Below are 19771 nucleotides of genomic sequence, written 5' to 3' on the forward strand. Positions count from 1 at the left end.
GAACATTCTGACCAATTTTCATGAAGATCTTGTGAAATATATGGCCTCTTGAGAGGTCACAAGGTTTTTCTATTTTTAGACCTACTGACCTAGTTTTTAAAGGCACGTGACCCAATTTCGAACTTGACCTAGATATCATCAAGGTGAACATTCTGACCAATTTTCATGAAGATCTTGTGAAATATATGGCCTCTAGAGAGGTCACAAGGTTTTTCTATTTTTAGACCTACTGACCTAGTTTTTAAAGGCACGTGACCCAGTTTCGAACTTGACCTAGATATCATCAAGGTGAACATTCTGACCAACTTTCATAAAGATCCCATGAAAAATGTGACCTCTAGAGTGGTCACAAGCAAAAGTTTACGGACTGACGGACGACGGACACCGCGCTATCACAAAAGCTCACCTTGTCACTTTGTGACAGGTGAGCTAAAAATGCCATCAAAGGTCATTTCTAGGCCTCTTTTTCACAACACTGGTACACTACCTTGATGACCAACTAAAAATTGCATGTTTATAGAATAAAGTGCTGTATTCAGCACACAGAACAGTGGTTAGGTTTACTGACAGCTGTACAAAACAAATATTGCTGTTATTTTGGCAAGAGTCCTCTAAAACTACATACATTTTTTTTTTAAACTCCCAACATAAAGATAATAATTCATTCTGTGCATTTAATATACCTTGCAAGGTCCAGTTGATGTTGACCATTTCTCACAGTTCCATGTTCGTGTTTCCCACACTCTGCAAATAAATATACAAGAGCGCTCGTTGTGTCAAGGATTTTGATTGGTCCCCAGCATTCCAGCATCCCTCCCTGCACTGCGTCCCTTATAAAAGGACGAGGGATCAGTTGCAACAATAACAACAACATACAATTTCTTTAAATAAAATCTGGAAAGTAGATCCCTCGGAAGCACCGAGAACAAGGCAAACAGTGAAAATTGCAGACACAGTTTGATTGAGTCTGTTCATGAGCAGTAATGGAAAACGCAAGATCAATCTTTAATTTTCCAAAATTTAGTCTAGCTCTGAAGCTTTAGGTACAAACAGTTTACCAAATTTTCTTTACTAAACTATCGCTATATTCTAAAATCGTGAAATATCGTAGATCTTTATCAAATAAGATTTTAGTAGAACTTTAATAAAAACTAAATGACTGAAAGTAGTTCTATGTAACTGGTCCACTGCTTTGTCTCCCTTTAATCTCCTCCGGGTTTATCAATTTACTATAGTATACGCTCATTAATAAAGAATATGTTACATTAAATTAAATAACATATAAAACTCTGTCTCATTTCTGTTATCTTCAGAGTGTAAGACCAGTTCCTCCATCATAGCCCATGTCATTAAAGGTGATGTTTCGAAATAGCTCACTTAGGGCCTTTACCACAAACTATTTATAGAAATGTTTTTTCTTAATCTGTGCTGTTAGTCAAAACAACTTTCACACCACTGGCTCACCTCAACTCGCTCGCTCAATTTTCTCCACTGGATTAGATCAACTGAAATAACTATTTAACAAGACTGACACAGAAATGATGTGATTTATTCAGCGAATATAGTGACTTATAGCACAGATTAAATATCCCGGTCACCTTGGCCCAGTGGTTAAGGCGTCCGCCTCGGGATCGGGAGGTCGAAGGTTCGAGCCCCATGGGGATCGTTGGTCCGGGGAATGTTTGTCATGGGACTCATTCCGAAATGGCCGGTTCGTGAGCCGCGAGCTAGTTAAATGAATGGTTACCGACTTCTATCCGCCTGGCGCCTGGCATAGTGGTAGGAGTTGGGAGATAATTGGTACGCACAATAAAGGTGTCTCATAAGCCAAATTGGCTGGCCCTTTCAGTAGGGGTGACACTATAATAAACAAGACCTTTACTTTTACCTTTTATCCCTAGTCCATCCTGTGTACATATTTGTTGGTAATCCAAAGGCTTAGGTGCATACAGAAGAAATGCTCAAGACAAAGTCATTCTTGTATCTGAGCTTTGGCCTCTAAGTGTGACCTTGACCTTAGACATAGGGACCTGGTTCTTGCACATGACACTCCATCTCATGGTGGTGAAAATTGTGCAAGTAATATTAAAATGCTTTTAAGGATTGTTGACTTACAGACTGGACAGGAAACAAGAGGGCAAACATGGCCGTAGGTCACTCACCTGAGTAATATACCATAACAGTGTAAACATGTTTTACCTAGTGATTTCATGGAGACAAATATTCTGACCAATTTTCATTAAGATTGGACTAAAAATCGTGGCCTCTAGTGTGTAAGTAAGGATTTACTTTGGTTTGACTTAGTGACCTAGTTTTTTACCCCATGTGAACCAGATTCGAACTTGTCCAAAATTTCGTGAAAACAAACATTCTGATAGTTTCGGGATTACTGGAGCAAAAAGGTGGCCTCTAGAGTGTATACAAGCTTTTCCTTTGATTTGACCTAGTGACCTAGTTTATGACCCCACGTAACCCAAATTTGAAATCAAATAGAAACTTTACGATAACAGATATTCTGACCAAGTTTTATGAAGAAAGAATCAACAAAAGGGTTTCTTGTTTCTAGAAATCCACAAGATAAACATTCTGACCATGTTTTGTGAAGACAGGGTCATAAATGTGGCCTCTAGGTTTTTAACAAGCTCTTCCTTTAATTTGACCTGGTGACCTAGTTTTTGACCCCAGATGACTCAATATCGAACTCATTCAAGACTTTATTAAGGGTAACATTCTGACCAAGTTTCATTTGGATTGGGTCAAAATTGTGAACTCTAGAGTGTTAACAAGCTTTTCCTTTGATTTGACCTGGCATGACCCAGTTCTGATACAGGCCTAGAGATCATCAAGATAATCATTCTGTGTCAGTTTGTATCAAATCAAAGCATAAATGAAACCTCCATATGGCTAAAGGGCCAAAATAGAATACAAGTTACTCTAGAACTTGTGATGGAATCTAGCCAGTTTTCGAAAGGAACTGAGATCTTATTGTGACATAAGTCGTGTGTAAGTTAGGTTAAAATCAAATATGAAATATCACTTCTATAGTGTTCACAAGGTAAAACAAGAGGGTCATGATGACCCTGAATCGCTCACCTGAGTAATATGAGCTACATGTTTAACATGGCAGACTGATGCTAAAAAATTAGAAAGTAGGTCAGTAGGTCACATTCATGGTCACTGAAAGTCGGTTTTAAGATCGGTGCGCAAAACTGTAAATGTCATCTAAATTTCAAGGTTGTATCTTAAAAAACAAGGAAGTAGGTCAGTAGGTCACAGTCACAGTCAACTGACCCCTATTCACTTTAGGTCATCAGGTAATTATAATTAAACATTCTAGGAAATATGCTCTGATAATTTTTGAAGTATTTATTCCTATGTAACTCATATAACAAGTGACCCCCCAGGGCGGGGCCTCTTTTCTTCCAAGGGGCATAATTTGAACAACTTTGGCAGAGGACCACAAGACCACGCAACATAACAAATATCAAAAGCCTAGGCCTTGCAGTTTCAGGCAAGAAGTTTTTTTTTTAAATTTCCTATATAAGTCTATGTAAAACTTGAGACCCCCCGGGGCAGGGCCTCTTTTCACCACAGGGTTATAATTTGAACACTTTTGGTAGAGAACCACAAGGCAATGCTACATACCAAATATCAAGGGCCTAGGTCTTGTGGTTTTAGACAAGAAGATTTTTAAAGTTTCTTCCTATATAAATCTATGTAAAACTTGTGACCCCCAGGGCAGAGCCTCTATTCACCCCAGGGGCACAATTTGAACAATCTTCACAGAGGACCATTAGATGATGTCACATGCATAATATCAAGGCTGTACGCCTTGCGGTGTTGGACAAGAAGATTTTTAAAGTTTTTCCTTTCGTTTGCCATGGCAACCAGAGTTCTGCATGGAATTCAATTCTTTGAATGATTCTGAAAGGGGGCCACTTAAGGATCATTCCTGCGAAGTTTGGTATAATTCTGCCCAGTGGTTTTCAAGAAGAAGATTTTTTTAGAAATTGTTGACAGACACACAACAGATGATGGACGACTGACGACAGACATTGTCACAAAAGCTCACCTTGAGCAAAGGCTCATGGGAGCTAATTAACAAATTTTTGCTCTTTCAGAGGTCAATCTGGGGGCCATAACTCTGGAACCTATGAATGGATCTGACAGACCCATCATCGAATACAAGATTTATAGTTGTTAAAGATGTTTTGGAACTTTGTATCAAATCAAACCATAAAAAATGAAGTCTCTTTATGGCTGCAAAAGCCAAAATAGCAAATTTTGGCCCTTAAAGGGGCTATGACTCTGGAACCCATAATAGGATCTAGCCAGTCTTTGAAAGGAATCAAGATATTTTGCCAATACAGGCTGTGTGCAAATTTGATTAAAATGTGGTTCCTATCGTGTTCACAAACAAAAAATAGCAAATTTTGGCTGTTTTAGGGGTCAATTAGGGGCCGTAACTCTGGAATCTTTGATTGGATCTGACAGATTCATCACGGAATCCAAAATTTATTGTTGTTGAAGATATTCTGCAAGTCTGTATCAAATCAAACCATAAATGAAGTCTCTACATGGCTGCAAAAGCCAAAATAGCAAAAACAGGAACCCAGAAATTATGCCAATACATGTTGTGAGCAAGATTGATTAAAGTTAATTGCAAAATGTGGTCTCTATTGCATTCACAAGCCAAAAATAGCAATTTTTGGCCCTTTAAGGAGCCATAATTCTGAAACCCATTATGGGATCTGGCCAGTTTTTGAAAGGAACCGAGACATTATGCAGGCTGCAATGGGGATCATCTACTTGGCATGCCCAAACATCCCAGTAAGTTTCAACATTCTGGGCTTACTGGTTCTCAAGTTATGAATTGGAAACCCTTTTCCATTTTCGGGCCCCTGTGACCTTGACCTTTGATTGAGTTACCCCAAAATCAGTAGGGTCATCTACTCTGCATGTCCAATTATCCTATTAAGTTTCAACATTCTGGGTCAAGTGGTTCTCAAGTTATTGATCGGAAATGGTTTCCACGTTCAGGCCCCTGTGACCATGACCTTTATTAGAGTGACCCTAAAATCAATAGGGGTCATCTGCTCTGCATGACCGATCCTCCTATGGTCAAGTGGTTCTCAAGTCATTGATTGAAAAGAGTTTTTTTATGTTCAGCCCTGTGACCTTGACCTTTGATGGAGTGACCCCAAAAACAATAGGGGCTATCTACTCTTTAAGTCTTATCACCCTATGAAATTTGAAGGTTCTAGGTCAAATGGTCTCAAGCTAATGACTGGAAATGGATTTCCCTTTTCTGTCCACTGCGACCTTGACCTTTAATAGAGTGACCTCAAAACCAGTAGGAGTCATCTACTCTGTAAGTCCTATCACCCTACGAAGTTTCAACATTCTGGGTCAAGTGGTTCTCAAGTTACTGACCGGAAATGGATTTCCATGTTCTGTTTGCTGCGGCCTTGACCTTTGATGGAATGACCAAAGATCTATAGGGGTCATTTACTCCGCATGTCCAATCATCCTATGAAGTTTCAACTTTCTAAATCAAGTGGTTCTCAAGTTAATGACCGGAAATGGTTTTCCTCGTTCAGGCCCCTATGACCTTGACCTTTAATACAGCGACCCTAAAATCAACTGGGGGTCATCTACTCTGCATGTCCAATCATCCTATAAAGTCTAAACATTCTGGGTCAAGTGGTTCTCAAGTTATTGATCGGAAATGGTTTCCATATTCAGGCCCTTGTGACCATGACCTTTATTAGTGACCCTAAAATCAATAGGGGTCATCTGCTCTGCATGACCGATCATCCTATGAAGTTTCAACATTCTGTGTCAAGTGGTTCTCAAGTTATTGATCGGAAATGGTTTTCTATGTTCAGGCCCCTGTGACTTTGACCTTTATTGAAGTGACCCCAAAATTAATAGGGGTCATCTACTCTGCATGGCCAATCCCCTGGCGCCAGATCAGAAAGAAAATACCTCTGTACATGTTATACCCTACCCCTAGGTATTCTATAAGAACCGTGGTCATGAAGGGGAAAATTTACTAACCCGTTTCAATCGCACATTTCATACTTAACACACACGCAGTCCAGTAAATGTGTACTATGGATATCAAACATGTGGTGATTTATCTTCCATTGTGTCCCAGTCACATTTCTTCAATACTTCTTATCTTACAAAAACAACACGTAGTTTATAGTTATTTCAACTTTACACAAAAAACTTGCTTGACCTTCCCTGGTGAAGTTCCGTTCTAGATTACAAAACCATTCTGATTTGCTGTTGTGAAAACGTATGTCAATCGTCATTTTACTACACGTGTTCGCTGAAATGTGAAAATGCAGCATAAATGTGCAAAATGAATAAAATAAACAGAACAGATGCAGACCAATGTACGATTTTAAATCAAAGATCATATACAAGATGAATTTCATTCATCATTTCCAGTTTTAGTGTAAAATTGTATTTTTTTTTATTCTGTTTTTGTTTGTTTACATTTCCCCAAACATGTGCACACTGCCGTGACCTCTAGACTGGATGTTCATTAGGGAAGTCAAGCAAGTTTTTTCTGTAACGTTGATGAAAGCATAAAATATGTTGATAATTTCAGCAATATGGAATATTGAGACAAGGTGACTGGTGCACGATGGAAGATAAATTATCGCTTGTTCAATATACTAGGTACCCATTCACCGAACTGCGAGTTTAAGTTGAGAAATTTACGATTGAAATTGGTTAGTATATTTTCCCGTTCATGACCATGGTTCTTACAGAATACCTAAGGGTAGGGTATAACATGTACAGAGGCATTTTCTTTCTGATCTGGCACCAGTGGGCCAATCATCCTATGAAGTGTCAACAATTTGGGATAATTATTGATCGGAAATGGTTTTCCATGTTCAGACCGCTGTGACCTTGATCTTTATTGGAGTGACCCCAAAAACAATAGGGGCTGTCTACTCCATGAGTAAGCCCTGCCACCATATTAAGTTAGAAGGTTCTAGGTCAAATGGTTCTCCAGTTATTGATCAGAAATGATGTGTGAAGGACGGACAGAAGGATGCCGGACAAAATGCGATCACAAAAGCTCACTCTGTCACTATGTGACAGATGAGCTAAAAAGCCCTTATGGCCTTTGACTTCCAAGAGTCAGCTAAGGGCCCGGGTTTTGCGCAGGACACGTTGTGTCATCCAGGGGAATATTTGTGTCAACTGTTATTTAAATCCTGTTTTGCATGACAGTTATAGAACAGACAGGAAAAAAATCTTATTGACCTTTGATCTCCAAGTGTAACCTTGACCTTTAAGCTAGGGTTCTGGGTATTGCTCATGACACGTCGTCTCACCATGGGGTACATTTATGCCAAGTAATATTGTTATCCCTTGATGGATGACAGAGTTCTGGACCGGACAGGACAAAAAAACCTATTGACCTTTGACCTCCAACTGTGAACTTGACCTTTGAGGTAACGGGTCCGGGTTTTGCGCACCACACATTATCTTAATATGGAGAACATTTGTGCCAGGTAATATTAAAATCCCTTCATGGGTGGCAGTTATGAACCGCACAGGAAAAAAGCCCTGTGTACATCTGACCTAAAATTGTGACCTTGACCTTTGAGTCTGGGGTCCTGGTTTTGCGCAAGATAAGTAGTCTTATCATGGGGAACATTTGTGACAAGTAATATTAAAATCCATTAATGAATAACGGAGTTAAGGACCAGACATGAAATTGCAGATGGACGGAAAAGCGCAGTCCTATAGTCCCCCGACATTGGTTTGTAAACCAGTAGGGGACTAAAACACATGTATTGTACTTTAACATATAAAAGGAAAGTAACTCATATACAAAACAAGAGGGTCCTTAAAGTGCTCACCTGTGTACAGGGCTTCAAGTGTGTTTTTATAACGTAATGGTACAAGTACAGAGTGTTAGCCTATATTATATACCCGTCACACACATTTTTGAACCAAGGGCAATAATTTGAAAAATTAAGGTAGACAGTATAACTCTGATAACACAAGCCAAATATCAAGGCTCTAGCTTTTATTGATTCAAAGAATTATGTAAGTACATGTCATACACAGGGGCATGGACCTTTTTGATCTTAGGGAAATAATTTGGACAATTATGGTAGAGAGTCAAACCCTTATATCACAAGCCAAATATCAAAGCTCTAGAGAAAAAGATTTTAAAAGTCTGATAGCTGAAAACCTATTTTCAACCAAAAAGACCCATATGTTCAATAAAACGGAACCATATGAACAACTGTCAAAGAGGGCTACCAAGAGATCATTTAAAACAAGAGCTCGTCGAACATGAAATGCCCCCCTTGATGCATTCAGTAATTGCACAAGGAACAGAAATTATATGCTCACTGTAAACAGAAGTTCTACCATTCTGGTTTAATCTAAGTTTTTCCCTATATAAGTCTATACGAACCATGTGACCCCTGGGGCGGGGCCATATTTGACCCTAGGGGAATAATTTGAACAATCTTAGTAGAGGACCACTAGATGATGTCATATACAAAATATCAAAGCCCTAGGCTCTGTGGTTTTGGACAAGATGTTTTTCAATTTTTTTCCTATATAAGTCTATATAAACCATGTGACCCCCAGGGTGGGGCCATATTTAACCCCAGGGAAAAAATCTGAACAATCTTGGTAAAGGACCACTAGATTTTGCTACATACCAAATATCAAAGCCCTAGGCCCTATGGTTTTGGACAGGAAGATCAGAAACTGTTCAACTGTTCCTGGCCAATGTGACCTTGACCTTTGACCTAATGACCTCAAAATCATTAGGGGTCATCTGCTGGTCATGGCCGACCTAACTATCAATTTTCCTGACACTAGGCCCAAGCGTTCTTGAGTTATTGCCCGGAAACCATTTTACTGTTCCTGGTCACTTTGACCTTGACTTTTGACATACTGACCTCAAAATCAATAGGGGTCATCTACTGGTGATGATCAACCTCCCTATCAACTTTCATGATCCTAGGCCCAAGCGTTCTTGAGTTATCATCCGGAAACGGATTGGTCTACATTCCGACGGACCGACCGACCGACATCTGCAAAACAATATACCCCTCCTTCTTCAAAGGGGGGCATAAATATGTAAAGATTCATTTGGAACAAAGGGAGGTAATTTGACATAAATCCAGACCATAGTTATCTACCCTGATTGTCTCAGTCCAACTAATGACACAGGGCCGTCGCCGGGAGAGCAGGAGAGGGGGTTTCCTCCTCTCGTAAAGGGGGTTTGGGGTGTCTCCCCTGAGAAAATTTTAAGATTTGGGATGCCCGTAAGTACATTTTCCTTGCATCTTGAAAGCATTTTCCATTAAGATTTTCAGTCAATTTTATAACAGTTTTCAAGGATAACTATCCGACATTTGCGCAATGAATGTTGATGTATTTCACTTCTGAGTGTCAGCCAATACAAAAGAAAACTAATATTTCGACCCCTCTGTGAGTCTCATCAGGCGGTGGTATTAATTATGAAGGCTTTATCAAGATTCGAACTTGACAACTTGCCGTCTATGTGAGCAGCCATACACACATGACAATAAGCGAGGTCATTAGTTTCATCGTAATGCAACCACGATCTATTGGTGAACAATGAAGGCTGAAAACTTCTGTTCACTGGATTTTTCTGATCAAAGATGCGTTTCGGAAATTTAAATGTCTTAGGTTGATTTGGAATTTCAGATATGTCCATTTTGCAGCAATACGTTAAGCAACAAGTTAAGCATACAGTTTCAGAATTTAGAGTAGATAGAAACGAAGTTTATATTGTTTTATAGTTGATATGTATGTCAGCATTTTATTTGATTTAAAGCAATTATTTAAGATAATTCAAAACTAGAACTGTCACAGGAGTGACTCATACCCCCACCATACGGTCTTGTCACAGAAGAATGGCAACCATAAGGAATCTTAAAAATACTTTGGAGTACTTCATCCTGGGCTTCCACATATAAGTAATACTAGTATAATACTAGTATAGTAATACTAGTAAATATATTAAATCTCTAATATTAGAGATACACTAAAAGTGAATACAAAAAAGTGTCTTACCGACCCATATTACCACGGAAAAATGTTTTTACTTTTTACATAGGACTTATAATAAAAAAGTTAGAAAAATACCTAAAATATTGAAAATCTAAAAATAGGATTTCTAAAAATAGACTAATTCCTGGAATTTAAGGGGAAGAAACTCAGTACAAAGGTTAAAAAAAAGGTTACTTCCCTTTGGCTCTAAGCCAATCAGAATGAGATATAGTGAAAATACATCAAAATTAACCTTAAATTCTAGGTAAAAGGGGACACAATTCAAGAAAAATAGTGTCAGAGTTATGCACCTTGTGTCACATGATGTGAGTGATGAGGTGGAACATCTATTTTAAGTCTGAATCAAATCCATTCAGTAGTAATTGAGATATAGTGAAAATACATCAAAATTAACCTTAAATTCAAAGTAAAAAGGGGCATAATTCATGAAAAATTGGTGTCAGAGTTATGCACCTTGTGTCACATGATGTGGGTGATGAGGTGGAACATCTATTTTAAGTTTGAATCAAAACCATTTTGTAATAATTGAGATATAGTGAAAATACATCAAAATCAACCTTAAATTAAAAGTAAAAGGGGACATAATTCATAAAAAATTTATGTCAGAGTTAAGCACCTTGTGTCACATTATCTGGGTGAAGAGGTGGAACAACTATTTTAAGTTTGAATCAAATCCATTTAGTAATAACTGAGATATAGTGAAAATACAACAAAATTAACCTTAAATTCTAAGTAAAAGGGGACATAATTCATGAAAACTTGGTGTCAGAGTTATGCACCTTGTGTCACATGATGTAGGCACATGATGTGGGTGATGAGGTGGAACATCTATTTTAAGTTTGAATCAAATCCATTCAGTAGTAACTGAGATAAAGTGAAAATACATCAAAATCAACCTTAAATTCTAAGTAAAAAGGGGCATAATTCATAAAAAAAATGGTGTCAGAGTTATGCACCTTATGTCACATGATGTGGGTGATGAGGTGGAACATCTGTTTTAAGTTTGAATCAAATCATTTAGTAATAACTGAGATAAAGTGAAAATACAACAAAATTAACCTTAAATTCTAAGTAAAAGGGGACATAATTCATGAAAACTTGGTGTCAAGAGTTATGCACCTTGTGTCACATGATGTGGGTGATAAGGTGGAACATTTATTTTTAGTTTGAATCAAATCCATTTGGTAATAACTGAGATAATAGATTTCGGGACGCGACGGGACGGGACGCGACGGGACGCGACAAAACTGACTCCTATATACCCCCCTCAAACATGTTTGGTGGGGGTATAATAATTAGAAGAAATTAGCTTTCGGTTAGTTTTGTTTTATTGTACCACAAAAAAACAATTATTTCCATTTTTTTTTTAAACATACGACTATTTTTTTTCCATCAAAGCAATTAATATAAGATTTATCAGATAAGCGTTTAATTATGATTAATCCAATCAAGCAGGGTCGATCCTTTTGAAGTTTTCACACCCCGCGGGCAATCATGACAGATACCGCTCGTTGCAGATAATTAGCAAGGCAATATTTCGGCACTTTTAATCTAAGCAAAAGCTGAAATTTTATACGAAAAGAAAAGGTACGGCCGATATCATGCTCGGCCAAAAAAATGGTTCGGCCATGGCCTGACCGGCCGGACCGCCCGCAACAGCCTTGTGACAATAATGAAATTTCAAATGAGTCCTATAAATACTTACTGAGATAAATCCATTTTTATTACAAGAGGGCCATAAAGGCCCTGTATCACTCACCTGACCTACTGACCTAAAGATCATCAAGATTAACATTCTGACCAAGTTTCATTAAGATATGGCATAAATGTGGCCTCTGAAGTGTTAACTAGCTTTTCCTTAGATTTGACCCGGTGACCTAGTTTTTGACACTACATGACCAAGATTCAATCTTGACCTAAAGATCATCAAGTTTAACATTCTGACAAAGTTTAATGAATATACAGTCATAAATGTGACCTCTAGTGTGTTCATAAGCTTTTCCTTTGATTTGACCTAGTGACCTAGTAACAGTGTTTTGACCCTACTTGACCCAGATTTGAACTTGACCTATAGATCATCAAGATTAACATTCTGATCAAGTTTCATTCAGATATGGTCATAAATGTGGCCTCTAAACTAACTTTTCTTTTGATTTGACCCGGTGACCTAGCTTTTGACCCAACATGACCCAGATTCAAACTTGACCTAAAGATCATCAAGATTAACATTCTGACTAAGTTTCATGAAGATACAGTCATAAATGTAGCCTCTAGTGTGTTAATAAGCTTTCCCTTTGATTTGACCTTGTGACCTAGTTTGTGAACCAACCTGACCCAGATTTGAATTTGACCTATACATCATCAAGATTAACATTTTGACTAAATTTCATTAAGATATGGTCATAAATGTGGCCTCTACAGTGTAAACTAGCTTTTCCTTTGATTTGACCTAGTGACCTAGTTTTTTAACCTACATGAGCCAGATTCAAACTGGACCTTGATATCATCAAGATTAACATTCTGATCAAGACTCATGAAGATACAGTCATAAATGTGGCCTCTACAGTGTTAACAAGCTTTTCCTTTGATTTGACCTGGTGACCTACTTTTTGAACCCAGATGACCCAATATCAAATATTTCCAAGACTTTATTGAGGATAACACTCTGACCAAGTTTAATTAAGATTGGGCCCAAATTGTGACCTCTAGACTGTTAACAAGCTTTTCCTTTGATTTGACCTGGCGACCTAGTTTTTGACCCCAGATGACCCAATATCGAACTTGTCCAAGATTTTATTGAGGGTAACATTCTGACCAAGATTCATTAAGATTGGGCCAAATTTGTGACCTCTAGAGTGTTAACAAGCTTTTCCTTTCATTTGACATAGTGACCTAGTTTTTGACCCCAGATGACCCGATATTGAACTCATCCAAGATTTTATTGAGGGTAACATTCTGACCAAGTTTCATTAAGATTGGGCCAAAAATGTGACCTCTAGAGTGTTAACAGTCAAATTGTTGACGACGGACGGACAACGGACACAGGGTGATCACAAAAGCACTTTGTGCTCACCCTCACCTTTCAGCATTTTGTGCTCAGGTGAGCTAAAAATCAGGGGAGGTAATCATGCATTGGTATATGCATGCAGAACATACAGAGTACAAGCCTTTACAACAATATATTAGACAAGAGGGCCATGAAGGCCCTGTATTGCTCACCTGACCTACTGACCTAAAGATCATCAAGATTAACATTCTGACCAAGTTTCATTAAGATATGGTCATAAATGTGGCCTCTACAGTGTTAAACAGCTTTTCCTTTGATTTGACCCGGTGATTTAGTGTTTGACCCCACATGACCCAGATTCGAACTTGACCTAAAGATCATCAAGATTAATATTCTGACTAAGTTTCATGAAGATACAGTTATAAATGTGGCCTCTACAGTGTTAACAAACTTTTCCTTTGATTTGACCTAGTGACCTGACCTAAAGATCAAGATTAACATTCCGACCAAGTTTGATTATGGTATGGTCGTAAATGGGGCCTCTAGAGTGTTAACAAGCTTTTCCTTTGAATTGACCTGGTGACCTAGTTTTTGACCCCACCTGACCCAGATTCAAACTTGACCTAAAGATCATCAAGATTAACATTCTGACTAAGTTTCATGAAGATATAGTCATAAATGTAGCCTCTAGAGTCTTAACAAACTTTTCCTTTGATTTGACCCTGTGACCTAGTTTTTAACCCCACATGACCCAGATTTGAACTTGACCTATAGATCATCAAGCTTAACATTCTGACCAAGTTTCATTAAACTATGATCATAAATGTGGCCTCTACAGTGTAAACTAGCTTTTCCTTTGATTTGACCCAGTGACCTAGTTTTTGATCCTACATGACCCAGATTCAAACCGGATCTTGAGATCATCAAGATTAACATTCTGACCAAGTTTCATAAAGATACAGTCATAAATGTGGCCTCTACAGTGTTAACAAGCTTTTCCTTTGATTTGACCTGGTGACCTACTTTTTGACCCCGGATGACCCAATATCAAACTCGTCCAAGACTGTATTGAGCGTAACATTCTGACCAAGTTTCATTAAGATTGGGCCCAAATTGTGACCTCTAGAGTGTTAACAAGTCTTTTCTTTGATTTGACCCGGTGACCTAGCTTTTGACCCCAGATGACCCGATATCGAACTCATCCAAGACTTTATTGAGGGTAACATTTTGACCAAGTTTAATTAAGATTGGGCCCAAATTGTGACCTCTAGAGTGTTAACAAGCTTTTTCTTTGATTTGACCTGGTGACCTACTTTTTGACCCCACATGACCCAATATCGAACTCATCCAAGATTTCATTGAGGGTAACATTCTGACCAAGTTTCATTAAGATTGGGCCAAAATTGTGACCTCTAGAGTGTTAGCAAGCTTTTCCTTTGATCTGACCTGGTGACCTAGTTTTTCACCCCAGATGACCCAATATCGAACTTGTCCAAGATTTTATTGAGGGTAACATTCTGACCAAGTTTCATTAAGATTGGGCCAAAATTGTGACCTCTAGAGTGTTAACAGTCAAATTGTTGACGACGCCGACTGACGACGGACAAGGGACACAGGGCAATCACAAAAGCTCACCTTGAGCACTTTGTGCTCAGGTGAGCTTAAAAGTAAGTAAAAGTAGAAATTTTTTACCAAAATAGCAAATTTTGGACCTTTAAGGGGCCATAACTCTGGAACCCATGATGGGATTTGGCCAGTTTTTTAAATGAACTGAGATATTATGCCAATACAAGTTGAAGTTAACTGCAAAATTGTTCTATCGTGTTCACAAGCCAAAATTAGCAAACTTTGGCCCTTTAACGGGCCATAACTCTGGAATCCATTATGTGATCTGGCCAGTTTTCAATAGGAACCAAGACATTATACCGAAACAAGTTGAGTGCAAGTTTGATTAAAATCAAATACAAATGTGGTCTCTGTCGTGTTCACAAGGAAACTGTGAACGGACGGACGGATGGACGGACGGACGAAGAGCGATCACAAAAGCTCACCCTGTCACTATGTGACAGGTGAGCTAAAAAAACAAAGTCCCGTAACTCTGCAATTTTTTTTCTTAAAGAATCTAATTTGCACCATGCACAACTAGGGTTACTACTAAGGCCATAATAAATTAATTCCTAGATTATCATCCAAATTTTGTTTAAAAAGGGGGCGAAAGGGGGTAGAATTTTATTTTTTATTTTTAAAACAACTGTACGCAGGTGTTCCACTTGACTCAGGAGTAGGGATTTTGACTCTTGAAATTAGCAAAAGTGTACATACAAACTCCTAGGATTTCAGCTGAAGGGTCCTTTTTATCAACATGAGATATATTTCAGTTTACACTCACAAAATCAAACCTTTTATATTCAAAATGGCAGCTATTAAATTTATATATGTAAATCGAACCCCTTAGTACAAGTAAAGAAAAACGGCAAAAACAGAATAAAGTAAAAAGAAACTTGTAGACTTTCCTTTTTACTCTCATATTACATTTTATCAACGATTCAAAATTTCATTTAGTAGATGGATCGACCTACGTTTGTAATGAACCAGCTTTAGTTTTGATCGACTAACAAACGCTTGTATACAGGTGGTTTCGCCATGATTTTTCCGAGCTTTATGATCTAGACTGCCCGAAATAAAGTCATTGTATAGGTCCGGTAACGAGTTAGCATTGGAACAATTGCACACAAACCAGTCTTTGAGAGTTATTTCACATTGAAAAACCACTACGATTATGAAAACCATAGCGAAAGTTGTTATTTTACAACAATGCTCTTCAACCGAAGGAGCACGAGTTTAATTTGGGACACGCTTTATCACGTTTATTTTGCGGCAGCATTAAAACAAATATACGGGACCCTTCCGCGGTTCGTACATTTTTTTTGAGAGAGAGAAATAAAAAAGGTCGGAGTGGCATAATAAAGAGGGAGTAGGCGGGGACGACAATTTAGGAATTAATGTCCTAATCACTTGTGTGAAGTCTCATTAAATTGTGTGCATGGGTTCAGGAGATTTAGCGCGCACAAAACTGCATATGCAGACTCTATGTATATAGTAAAGTAACAAAAAACAAGAGCTGTCACTAATGGTGACAAATCCCCACGCAGCGCCTTGACCTTTGACCTGGTGACCTTGACCATTGACTTGGTGACCTTGACCTTTGACCTTGTGACCCCAAACTCAATAGGGGTCGTGTACTCAATAAGTACTATTAGCATGTCAAGTATGAAGGTCCTGGATGCAGTGGTCCGCCTTCATGCAAAAAGTTAACGTTGCCTTCATGCAAAAAGTTAACATTGTGACGAACGAACAGACGGACAGTTGAAAACTAATATGCCTCCCTTCGGGGGCATAACATAGTCCCCCTGCATGCACTGACACTGTACATTGCAATATGACGCACACAAGATTGCATATGTGGACTGTATGTGTATAGACTCTATGTATGTAGTATAGTTACAAAAATCAAAGTCCAATAACTCAGTAAAATATTTTTCTGAATTAACCTAACATGCACCATGCACAACTACTGTTGTTACTGATCACTTGTATGAAGTTTCATTAAACTGTGTCAAGGGATGAGGAGAGATTGTGCGCACAAGATGGTGTCTACAGACAGACAGACAGATAGACATACGAAAGGACGGACAGACAACCTGAAACCAGTATATTCCCCCTTACAACTTTGTTGTTCAGGGGGTACAAAAAAGAACCTGACCTTGACCTTTGAGCTAGGGGTCTGGGTCTTGCGCATGACAAATCAACTCATTATAGGGAACATTTGTAATGTAATATTAAAATCCCTTGATGAATGGCAGAGTTATTGACCGGACAAGAAACAGATCATGTTAACCTTTAACCTCTAAGTGTGACCTTGACCTTAGAGCTAAGGATCTGGGTCTTATGCATGACATGTCATCACATTATGGGGGACATTTGTGCCAAGTAATTTCAAAATCCCTAGATGAATGACAGAGTTATGGATCGGACATGACATATAGCCTGCTAACATTTTACCTTTAGGTGTGACGACCTAGAAGCTAGGGGCCTGAGTCTTGTTTATGACATGTCGTCTAATTATGGGAAACATTTATTTCAAGTTATTTCAAAATCCTTTCATGGCTGGCAGAGTTATGGACTGGACACAGTGTGACAGATGGACGGAAGGACAGAGGATGGACGGGAGGATGCAGCCTATTTCTATATCCCCCTTTTTCCTTGGAAAAAGGTGGGGGATAAAAAGGCAGGGGACAACAAACCTATCAAACCTGAAAACATTAGACGGAGTTGCTGAAAACAGTTTACTGCCATCTGGAGACCATGACACTAGTGACACACCTCCGCCCCCAAATCTACGCAGTGGTGTACATGTCTCCAAGGCAACATCCCAAGCCATCATGGCTGTATCAACCGGAGATGCTGACATCAATATGCGTCCATCTGGACTCCATGAAAGACTAGTTACTGGACTGTGGCCACTCTCTTGTAACACTTGCACTGAACTTGATGAGGGTCTAAAAAAAACAACAGAAACATCAAATCAGATGTTGCCCTCTTAAATAATTTCACAAACCCTCTTATAAAATTATACTTGGGGTAAGACATTGGGGAAATGATGTGATATGACAATCTCAAACATTAAGATTTTAAAGTTTCCACTATATTATACAAAGGGTAAAGTGACCACACCCCCTGGTGGCAACAGAATCAGAATCACTTCTACAATCTTCGTAAAAGGTCACCTAAGAAACATTTGTGTAGTGTTATTTCGAAATTGGGCCTGCTGTTTCTGAAAGGAATATTTTTAAATCTTCCAATATAAACACAGAGGGAAAAAGTGGCAACACAACCCTAGAGGCCATGTTTTTGACAAAACAAAACAATTTGAAAAATCTTGGTAGAGTGTCAAACAAGGACCATTTGCGTGAAATTATTCAATGGGTGCTCTTTGTATGACTTATCTCAGAATCATCCGATGCTTATAAATCTTTGGAGTGCCGAACACCTCATGTCTTATCGTTGCGCGTATATAAAAGTGGCATTTAAGAAATGAACTCAAGATAACAGACAGTCCAACCACAACAATCTTGTTAGATGATCAAACAAGGACCAATTCTGTTAATTTATTTCAAAATCGGAGCAGCAGCTTCATACAAGATTTTTAAAGTTTCCAATATATACATATAGGAAAAAGAGACCAGGCCCCACTGCAGCCATGTTTTTGACAAATCATAATAATTTGAACAATCTTGGTAGAGGGTTACATAAGGACTATTTCATGTGAAATCATTTCAAAATCAGGCCAGCAGTTTCATACAATAAGATTTTTAATATATTTTCCGCTATACACATACAGAAAAAGTGAAAAACCCCCTTGTGGCCATGTTTTTTTCTTCACATATCGTAATAATTTGAACAACCTTGATAGAGGATTACATAAGGACCATTTGTGAAACATTATTTTGAAATTGGACCAGCGGTTTAAGAGAAGATGTTGTTAGAAGGAGATTTTTCTATTTCAAGCTCTTCTGGCTGCTATGTACAACCAACGGGAACGGTATGAACAACTTTGAAAGAGGACCACCCATCAACTTTCATCTAATAGTTTCAGAGGAGATGTTGTTGATGGACAGATGACGGATGGTGATCGATCAAAATAGCTCATCCTGGGCACTTAGTGCTCAAGTGAGCTAAAAAGGAGACATATTTTAACAAGAGGGTCATGATGACGCTATATCACTGACCTGTTAAACTAGGCCTTGGAATCATCAAGATAAACATTCTGACCAAATTGAATGAAGATAGGGTCATAAATGTGGCCTCTAAGATAGCGTTAACAAGCTTTTACTTTGATTTAAGTGATGACCTAGTTTTTGACCCCACATAACCCAGTTTCGAACTTCCCCTAGGAATCATCAAGATAAACATTATTACCAAGTTTCATGAAGATAGGGTCATAAATGTGGCTTCAAGAGTGTTAACAAGCTTCTTCTTAGATTTGATCAGGTGACCTAGTTTTTTTACCCATATGACCCAGCTCTGCATTTGTCACAGGAATCATCAAGATAAACATTCTGATCAAGTTTCATGAAGATAGGGTCATAATGTGGCCTCTAAGCTGTAAACAAGATTTTCATTGGATTTGACCTGGTGACATAGTTTTTGACCCCACATGGCTCAGTTTCAAACTTGGCCTAGAGATCATCAAGAAAAACATTCTGTGCAAGTGTGTATCAAATCAAAGCATAAATGAAACCTCCATATGGCTGAAAGGGCAAAAATCTATAACTGGCTCTCACAGATTCAACATGGTATATGGAATCCAAGATCTACTGTTGTTAAAGAGATATTTTGCAAGTTTGTATCAAATCAAACCATAAATGCTCTTTATGGCTGCAAAAGCCAAACTAGCTAAGTTTGGCCCTTTCAGGGGGCCTTAACTCTGGAACCCATGGAAGGATTTGGCCAGTTTTCGAAAGGAATCAAGATATTATGCCAATACAACTTGTGTGCAATAGTGTGCAAGTTTGATTAAAATTTATATGGAAAATGTGGTCTCTATCAAGTTCACAAGACAAAATAGCAAATTTTGGCCCTTTAAGAAACCCTAGAACCCAAGATGGGATC

General features: G+C 38.4%; 1 protein-coding gene across 3 annotated transcripts in view; it reads right to left on the bottom strand.

Moving 5' to 3' along the window:
- Positions 1-19771, bottom strand: part of LOC123531549 (aladin-like) — a 121248-nt gene that overhangs the window by 46340 nt on the left and 55137 nt on the right. For all 3 annotated transcript variants that reach the window (XM_053517496.1, XM_053517495.1, XM_053517494.1), the window contains exons 8-9: positions 17413-17658; positions 684-744 (exon numbers count right to left, since the gene is read on the bottom strand). In XM_053517496.1, the coding sequence (XP_053373471.1) occupies positions 684-744; positions 17413-17658 (307 nt within the window). The remainder of the gene's footprint in view (positions 1-683; positions 745-17412; positions 17659-19771) is intronic.

Source organism: Mercenaria mercenaria, chromosome 11 (assembly GCF_021730395.1).
Source record: "Mercenaria mercenaria strain notata chromosome 11, MADL_Memer_1, whole genome shotgun sequence".
In the NCBI taxonomy this organism is placed as follows: Eukaryota; Metazoa; Mollusca; class Bivalvia; order Venerida; family Veneridae; genus Mercenaria; species Mercenaria mercenaria.